The 9710-nt window shown below is 40.5% G+C and overlaps 2 protein-coding genes across 2 annotated transcripts in view; both read right to left on the bottom strand.

Annotated features, from left to right (window-relative positions):
- Nucleotides 1-354: 354 nt before the first annotated feature.
- On the bottom strand, nucleotides 355-1466 carry LOC107597720 (GDNF family receptor alpha-like). Its single transcript, XM_016288890.1, has 3 exons — nucleotides 1210-1466; nucleotides 464-681; nucleotides 355-371 (listed from the first exon to the last, which is right to left on the bottom strand). Exons 1-3 carry the CDS (start codon nucleotides 1464-1466, stop codon nucleotides 355-357), a joined length of 492 nt encoding a protein of 163 aa, XP_016144376.1.
- Nucleotides 1467-5669: 4203 nt separating this feature from the next.
- Nucleotides 5670-9710, bottom strand: part of hcrtr2 (hypocretin (orexin) receptor 2) — a 30959-nt gene continuing 26918 nt past the window's right edge. The window contains exons 6-7 of the mRNA XM_016288898.1: nucleotides 7046-7167; nucleotides 5670-5998 (exon numbers count right to left, since the gene is read on the bottom strand). Coding sequence (XP_016144384.1) covers nucleotides 5829-5998; nucleotides 7046-7167 — 292 coding nt within the window. The 3' untranslated portion in view covers nucleotides 5670-5828. The remainder of the gene's footprint in view (nucleotides 5999-7045; nucleotides 7168-9710) is intronic.

Here is a 9710-nt window from a genome sequence, read left to right as displayed (position 1 = left end):
GGTGTAACCATGAATAGATACTGTAAGATTACCTATTAGGATGTATTATACATTTATGAAAAATAGAATTCATTAGAATGTGTATTATAATGCATTGTATACACAGGCATAAAATAAACATGTTAGGCTACCTAAGCACATCCTAATGAAATATGTACAGTGTTTTGTTGTAATAAAATAATAATTTGCAATCTTCAATTTGTGAAAAATATAACATTTTGAGTGGTGTAAACATGCAACGTTCGTTTTCAACACTGCTAAATTCTGTGTGATAAAAGTTTAACCACGAGTGGTAAGACAACTACTTTGCTGAAATGTCTCATCAATGTCTGTGGTAAAGTTCCTAATGATGATTTAGTGTGGTCCTGACACTGGGGTTCAGGAAACAGATCATTAGACTTAAAAACATCTGGATTGAGGTGTTGAGTGTCAGTAGGAGTGGAGACGAGAGAGACTGATGCACTATGATGAATATCAGATGGGCTGAAGAAGACAAGTAATCCATCACAAGTGCATGGATGATGAAGTATTGAACCCATTGTTTCCACAAATGCCACCCTGCATTGGAGGTCGTGCCCAAGAAAGAAGTCGGGGTCCAGACGACTTAGCCATTCACTGGTCGTATCATACGCAGATTCCTTTTCCCCAAAACATTTGGACAGGTACCTGCTAAATGTCTGCCTGTGAACAGTAAAGAGTTGTTGTTTTATCAGCAGCAGTCTGTATAAATTTTTGGTGCCAGTGTTCCCACAATGCCACATAACTAGTTACCTAAAACTTCTCCAGTCAACTGGAAAGAGTAAGACCCTATGGTCAACCAGCTTCATCATCTGGGGAACAGCACATCTATACCAACACACACTCAACCTTTGAGTATTTCACAATTTAGCTAATTTGTGGTGGATTTGTGTGAACTTGTACCTTCTCATTCATTCATTGACTAGTTCGTACAACTGACCAGTTGACTACTTTAAGCGCTTACCACAATAGATGCTGTTCCAAAGCAGTAGTAAAAGCCAAAGTTGATAGTGCCAAAGGAAACTTCCTAAGAGGAAGAATGTGATTTTCCCCCCCAAACCAGTTAAGCACAAATGCAGCCTCGCAAAAAAATGACCTGGGCTTTAACTGGTTGATAGAAATGATGTTCTATAAACATATCCTACTGCAAATAGTTTTGTCAATGCTATGCCATCAATGTTCAGGGCTAACCTGCACAATATATCTTCAGAGCAGCTGTCCAGAGCCTCCAGGCAGGTCCAGGGTGTATGCGACTGGTCACTCACACAGGATCCAGAATGTAGAGAGGCCTTCATCTGCTGGCATTCCTGGTCTTCCCTGTCACAGTCACAGAACACCAGTTTCTCAGCCACATTGTGAGGAAGAGCCGAGTAGAACTGCCTAAGTCCCTCTCTGCACTGGCTGGGGTTGCATTGGTAAGCGTTGCACTCCTGGACAAATGGCACCATCCAGCTGTTGCAGGCTTTCTCCCCAAGACAAGCTACTATCTCTTCAAGACAGGATCGGTTGGTGTGATGTACTGGATTGAGGGTATGAGAGTGTATAATGAGGGAATCACAGCATGCATGCAATTATGAGTTTATAAAAGGTGCTCAAACAGACTAAGGACTTACCATGTCCAGTGGCGGCTTGTGGACGTTAAAATAGAGGAGGCACACTTAATTGTAGCTTTTTATTATTATTCATTTATTTATGCTTAACTGCTTAATAAAAGCGTTCTTTTGGTCATGTTTATGTACGGAAATTACATTAAAGCCTACTTATAAAACAAGACAATAAATGTAAAATTTCAATCACCTATTACTTGAAGAAAAATCCATTAGCCACTCGGTATTGGTAAATAATTCTGTTCTAAAACAGCACGTTTGACCTTAATTTTTAGTTTTTAGCTGCTGCTCGAAATGGAGATTTGTAAATGTGTTGGTGATCAAATCTTACAACGTAATTGACGTCGCCACGGTGATTGGTTGATAAACCAATTCTCTATCCACATTCACGGGGAATAACAGCGGTAAAACACAGGGGATTCAGACTTTAGTAATATGTTATGGTTGGCAACGATGAAGTTACAATAAAGAAATACACATTCTGAAGACATTAAGTTAATAACTTGAGATTTTATTAACATTAAATTGTAAGCTACTTCTTCCATTTTTTCCACGTCAAAATTTTGTGTAGGATGTGCCTCCCTTGCCTTCCCTGACAAGCCACCACTGACCATGTCCTTTGTGATCTCTGGCTTGCCATTCTGCCTCAGGTTGCTGTTTTTTTTTTTAGCTGGGAAACAATATGGGAATAGTTTACTGAGAATTCTGTTGGCATTTACTCTGCCTCACGTCATTGCAAACCTGTAAATAAGTTCTTATTTACTGATCATCTTTTGGTAACACTTTATTGTAGGGTCTCTTAACTAGTTGTTTATTAGCATGCATATTACTAGAATATCAGCCATTTATTAGTACTTATAAAGCACATATTAATGCCTTATTCAACATGACTATTGCGCTTAAATCCAATTACTGCCAACACATTGATGAGACATTTCACAAGGTAGAAGAGACAGGTATTGCTGACAGCATTTTCTTTGTTGAATATCTTTGTCAAAATTAAGATAACCCAGCTCAGTTGAAATGGCAGCATGGTGGATTTAAAGTGGGAAAAATCATGTATAGTGGGGCTGTTTTATGTACGTTTGTCTGTGTATATAGAAATCATTTGCTATAAATGATTCATTATTCTTATATTACACTCCACGTGTCACCCAAAACCTTGAAATCAGTGTGCCGACCGCCCCCACTCACACTCTTTTGTGACAAATTGAAAAGTTGCCCTCACCTTGAAAGGTTTAAATTTTTAATGCCTTGACAGAATCAGCTCATATGGATCAAGAGGGCAAACATTCAATTTGTACATTTTTTTTGTGAGAGCAGTTTACCCAGTGCGACCAGCCAACCCCTGGTCCTATCCCATTAAACAGAAAACAACTGGTTGTAAGTTTAAATAAGAATTCTGTACCTTTAAAATGACAGATATTTCTGAGAACAGCCTGTTTGCTTCTGCAGACGTGTGGAGAAACACAAGCATCCATGTGCGAAATGCAGTCTGTAGTTCTCGATGTGTCAATGCAAACTAGCTGGTACAGCAAATGAGACACTGGAATGGAAAATAACATTCATAATTGGCTCGTCCTGAGATCAGCTTAATGCAGTGAGAAATGGCAATCTACCTGTTCAGCGTGGACGCACACAATATTTACTACAGTCTCACGCTTTTCAAAGCCATTAGGCTCCAAAAGTTTTGTAAAAATGTTTTCTTTGAAAATATTCTTTCCTATTTTTTTTTCCATTAGCATAACAAACTGAGTGAAAACCTGACAAGAATATATGCAATGTTTCCCATTTTTGCTTTAATTAAAGCAACACTTGAGCAGGTAGGAGAAAACCTCGTGATCCATATTATCCATTACGATTATGAGAATGTTTTAAAGAGCATCTTTAGCTTTGATGGAAGAAAGATAATCTGTCATTTGTACAAAGGAATTGAAGTCAGTGTCACAAATTTTACATAATAGCCCCCCCCCCCCTTTATTTATATTACACTTTATTTTTTATTTTCAAAAGTAAATTGTATTGCACTTGTTATCGCACTTACACTTAAGTAAGAACAGATCAATTTGATTCCACTTTATGTTAGACCCTGTTTCACTCCAAGAGCAATATAGAAACGGCTGGCAAATGTTCAGGCATACACACACACACACACACACACACACACACACACACGAGAAATCAATTTCAATAACTCCATCTGGAATAACTTCCAAGATCAATGAAGCACTGAACTGCTAAAAGCTCACTAATCCTTAAAATAGATCCTCTACTCACCCATGAGAAATGCTGCTTTCATGGCCTTCATGATGGTGGAGTATCGGTGTTAAGCACCTGTGCGAGTGAACAGCTCCGCTTCACCGTGCTCTATTCACCCCAGCGTGACGTCACGGTGCTAATGAATAATCCCTCAGGTGCATCGCTCTCTGTGTTGAATGTCACTCACCTGCACGGCTCACTGTCACACCATGTAATCGGGGCCAGTTCTCCAGTCAGTTCATATCCTAGCCATCTGTAACTGTGTCTTAAAGAAATGTTGAAATGTTTTATAATATATAAAATAAATCTTTAACTATTACTGTATAGTTAAAACTAAACATTTATCACTAACCTTAGTGTCAGCCTCAGACAAGCATAGTAGGTCAAAAGTCCTGACACCTAACTTTATGTGTAATCAAACTGTGCCTTACAACTGAGTTACAAAGTAGATATCACTGAATTATTTGCAATAATGGCATGAGAAAATGCATGAAAACCCTGAAAAGACCAGCTCAGAGCATCTATGCTGGTTCAGAATACTTTATGCATGTTAGTGCTAGTTTAGTGCTGGCAAAACAATTAGCAAAAAGCAATAACTTGTGTTGCTTTTGTTTATTTATATTTCGATTGCACCTACATAGACAAAAGTAATTCACTTTTTTTCTGTGTAAACATGGTTTAAAAGTAAGCATGTATGAAAATCATTTACATATTTGCTAACTAAAGCAATTGACATAAATGACGAGTGGCTTCGTAGTGTATTTTTTTAAAGGAAAATTGGAATCCATATATACAAACATAATTTCAAACACATTCAGTGTATTTATGTATAAATGTCATAAGTAGCAGCAAGTACACATTTTTAATAAATAAACAAGACCTCAAAGCAAGCACCTGAGAGATAACAACATCATAAGTAGTTCTATGCCCTGCTGTTCACCTGTTTGTGCTTGTACCACACTTGAACAAAGATGCTTATTGTGCCATTGTTCTGTTTTATGACTCTGTAATCATTTGACTAATAATAGTCATGACAGCCAGTGCTCCCAAGCAAACACTCAGAGCAAATAATTACTGCTGGACCGTGCAAAACGTCAAAACAACTCCTTTAGAAATAAATGCAAACACCACACAACACAATGAGAAAAAAAAAAAAAAAAAAATATATATATATATATATATAATATCAATTTTGTACTTGAAGCAGTTTATGCATGCATTGTGTAAAGTGTGACCTGTTCTCTGTGTTATCTCTGCACTGCTAGGGGATGAATTCCAAAAATACTGTTTGATTTCAAACAGGCTCCCTGAATACATCTGCCACTGGCCATTCAAACAAATAGTACCATCCATTCACATGACTGATGAGCCAGTATCACTGTGTTCAGCTGGTTATAGGATGCTCAAACATACAGAGCAGCGGTGCTGCAGTCTTTAGACTTTTCAGATAACTCACAAATTACTTATAGTTGTCTCTACATAAGATTTGATAGGAGAAAGTATTTTAACACTGGAAAAATTACACACGTCACCTTTAAAAATTGTTTCTTTTTTTGTGCTTCTCTTCTATCGTCAATGGCTTTCAATCTTGAGTTGAGGAATGCAGTCTCACATCAAAGATGTGATTCAGAGACATGCCATTATTTTCATGCACATCATCTCTGCGGATTGTGGGGTACATCACCTGTTGCGGTGAGCAGAAAATAACCCTTGCTTCAGAGGGTAAAAATTTCAATTCCACTGAAGGTTCATGTGCTCTTACGCGAGACACAATGTCATTTTCAAAACGTGAGGGTAATTCTCTGGGGCTAATAGGTCTATTCAATCCTTCCATCCGTTAGTCTCGCAGGTCAAAACATACAGCGCGTCTGTGTTATTCTAATCGGCGGTGGTGACTGGTGGCACCCAGTAGGATTAACCCAGCAAACCCTTCTCATGATGGAGCTACACAGCCTGGTCAGATATCCTGGAGATGTTGTCAAAATTGTTTACTTGGGTAGACAGAGATTTGCGGCTATCTGTGCTGGTTCTCGCTCTGACTCTCTCCTTGTGTGTCACATCTCTACCGGAGCAATGACAGATGAACGCTGCTTTGAACTCCTCTCGAAATTTACCTGCAAGGAAAAATATTCAGGATTTGATTTAAAGCATCAAATTAACCTTAAGCATTTTAATAATCCATTGAAATCCACATTTTCCACAGATAAGTGAGCACATGCTGTGGATTACACCGGCTCATCCATCATTCCCAAATGAACATCAGTAAGAGCACATACACTTGCTTCAGTGTAAACGACTGTTAATAATTTAACATTCTTTTATTTACATTCACAACTGTGAGCACTGACAGGTTTACATGGCCCATGGGCATGCTTATATAAGCCAGAACAAATAACGGACCGATAATGGGCAGTCTTTATACTTCAAACATCATCTTTCAGAAAGAGCAACCTGGAAATGTGAATACATCACCCATTTTAAAATGACAGTTTTTTCTAAACTCTCAGAAGAAAAATGACAAAAACTGTTCCTCTAACAGTCCAACAGCCTGTCACTGGTGCAGTACGACAAAAAATTCTGATAATAATAATCAAAATAAAAAAATTAATAAAAAATCAACAAATCTTTCAAAGCTCTCCCGTGTGACTGGTGGGATTAAATCTATTAATTCATCTTCAGTGGGTGCACTAAATCATCCATGCTGCTCTAAATGATGTCTAAAGCGCCCTTGACCAGGTAATGATGTAATCAGTATCATCAAACCTGTACCATGGTGCACAAAGAGAATATTGCAATGCTAATGAAGAGATAATTAGCTTGCTCGTTTGGAATGAAAAGGTGCAGGATGTTTCTGGAGGGCAAATGGCATTTCAAAGCTTTGAAGTTTTCTGTGTGTTTGCAGGCAGTGTAGGGAATGAAAGGTGCGATGCCTTAGTGTGACCAGCAGATGGAGGAAATGACATGTAGCACAGTTGTGCTCAATGCTGGTCATCTACATGTCTGTTTTATCTGACACGGCCAGATCAATTCACACAGCTCGCCGCTAACATGATGATGATTTCAGTCTGGTGTGTAAAAAAGAAAGACAATTAAAATATTCATTGCCGTGGGTCTCCAAAACCAGAAACCTCTGATGTAGCGGAAAGGTGTCAAATACTCACCACTGAGGAAATTGTAGATAATTGGATTGGCGGCACTGTTGGCGTATATAAGCCAGTGTGAGAAGGTGAACCAGGCATAGACAGTCTCTCTGTTGTCTGTGTTCTTAAAAGCACCAAATACTCTGCAGACAAGTGGACAAAAACAAAATGCAACCATCAAAAACATTTTGAATACATAGAACATTTATTATAGTGTTGGGGCTTTCAAATACACTTGGACCCTCATCTGAAAAACATTAAAAGGAGCAGATTTGTATAGGCATTTAAACTAGTGAGGGGAAAATACTTATCCATGCTAATATGTTGAATTTTTTCAAATTGCTTGGTTTGAACAGAATTCAGAGCACAAAGGGCCACATAATTAACAAATATTATCTGAGCTGTCTGTTCGTATACTTTCTAATGTATACCTAAGCGCAGAGTAGTGAATCTCACAAAACCATGCCTAGGACACATTTCACCCCAAATTCAAATGAAAAAAACTTGTGTAAAGAAAGTGAAGATAATTTTAGCACCATTTTATTTGTTTTTTTGCCCACAGTAGTGCGACTGGGTGACTGTGAGGCGGCATAGTCGCGGAATAAAACACCGCTCTTCCATTTCGATCAAAACATTAAACAGGTTGTCCCCACTCAGTGACGCACCCACTGAGAAACCTGATCAAAGTTCTCTAGTTATTGGCGATTCTATTGTACAGAACGTGAAAATAGAGACATCAGCCACCATAATGCAATGTTTACCAGGAGTCAGAGCGCCTGTCATCTTGGCAAATTTAAAAGTGCTGGCTAATGTTAAACGTAAATTCAGTAAGATTGTTATTGACGTCGGCACTAATGATGTCCAACTTCGCCAGTCGGAGATCACTAAAAATAATATTAAAGAGGTCTAATCAACCGATTAGAGGTTGCAAGTACGATGTCAGACACTGTAATATGCTCTGGTCCCTTCCCTGCTTACTGTGGTGACGAGATACATAGCAGACAGTTGTCACTCAATGGCTGGATGTCTAAGTGGTGCCCGCAGAATAACAAAGGTTTCATAGACAATTGGACGAGTTTTTGGGGCAGACCTGACCTGTTGAAAAGAGATGGTCTTCATCCCTCCTGGGGTGATGCTGCTCTTCTCTCTAGAAATATGGCACATAGCCTTAGAGTCTGTACTTGACTAACTGGGGCCCAGGTCAGGAAGCAGACAGACTGACTAAACTGACTGTCCGCTAGCCACCTCATGTCACAGAAGTCAGTTAATTTCTCAGCACATAGAGACCCTTTCACCTAGATATCATACTATAGAGACTGTGTCTGTTCCACCAACTAGCAAATACAAAAAACGCCCAAACAAATTGAAGGGTAAAAATTTAATTGATGTTCAACAATTATATATATATATATATATATATATAAAACTGATATAATACAGATGATAAAGCTTGGCTTAATGGATATTTGATCCATTGGACACATGGACACTGTCACATGGAATTGATGTTGATGGCATTGAAATTCTGCAGCAGCGTGATGATATCTCGGATCATTATCTAGTCTGAAAGCTGAAAGTTCAACTCCTTGTTACAAATATGGTAGAACCATCACTTCTACAACAAAAGACTGTGTTGTAAATAATCTTTCCGATTTGTCTCAATTCAAATGGGCCCTGCTGTAGTGCTGTGAGCACTAGAGTCAGGTCCCAAGAGGGTATAGAGGGCGGCCGTGGAGGATTTAACCTTCTCGCCCCCTTAAGGAACCTGACGACCAGGTCATGCTTCCCCAGTGACCTCCCTTGCACGGGGTCATGGTTAGCAGCAATTGCAGCGACATAAGAGGAGCATTAGTTCCGGGAACCAGGTCCGGGAAGGCCAATAGGGTGCCACTAGCAGGACCTGCTCCTCATCCTCCCTGACCTTGCACAGCAACTGTGCCAGAAGGCTCACTGAGGGAAATGCATACTTGCGAAGGCCCCACGGCCAGCTGTGTGCGAGTGTTCCCTCGGTCAGGGTGAAGAACCGGGTGCCCGGTTGAGCAGCCCAGGAATGTGGACAACACGAAGCGACCTCAGATGCTTCTGACTCGGTGTCGGGCGAGTTGCAAAAAACGACGGGAGCGCAGACCACCTTGTCGGTTGATGTACGCAACGGTCGCTGTGTTGTCCGTGCGGACTAGTGCATGCTTGCCTCGTAAGCGCCCTTTGAGACGGCCCTGGGCAAGGTGCACTGCCAGCAACTCGAGGCAGCCAGTGCAGTTGGGGCCCCGTCAAAACCCCTGAGACTGCAAGCCCGTTGTTCGAGGTAGTTGAGAATGCAAATGCTCTGTTCTCTCAAGGGAACAAAGGGTACCGCCGCAACTTACGTGAAGACACTGGGCAACAGGGACAGCCCAGAGGGCAGGACCTCATACTGATATGCTCGTCCTTCGGACGCGAACCACAGCAATGGTCTGTGGTGCAGAAAGGTTGACACATGAAGTACGCGTCCTTCAGGTCGACCGCTGCAAACCAATCTCGGGGACAGATGCACCCGAAGATGCGTTCCTGCGTCAACATCTTGAACGGTAACTGGTGAAGGGCCCGTGAAGATTGGTCGTAACCCACCGCCTTTCTTGGGTACAATGAAGTAGGAGCTGTAAAACCCCGTCTTCATATCGGCTGGGGGGGCCGGCTCTATCGCCTC

The sequence above is a fragment of the Sinocyclocheilus grahami genome, unplaced genomic scaffold (assembly GCF_001515645.1).
Source record: "Sinocyclocheilus grahami isolate Dianchi unplaced genomic scaffold, SAMN03320097.WGS_v1.1 scaffold235.1, whole genome shotgun sequence".
Classification (NCBI taxonomy): domain Eukaryota; kingdom Metazoa; phylum Chordata; class Actinopteri; order Cypriniformes; family Cyprinidae; genus Sinocyclocheilus; species Sinocyclocheilus grahami.
The sequence above is the reverse complement of the archived record's forward strand: the minus strand, read 5'-3'. Positions and strand labels throughout refer to the sequence as shown.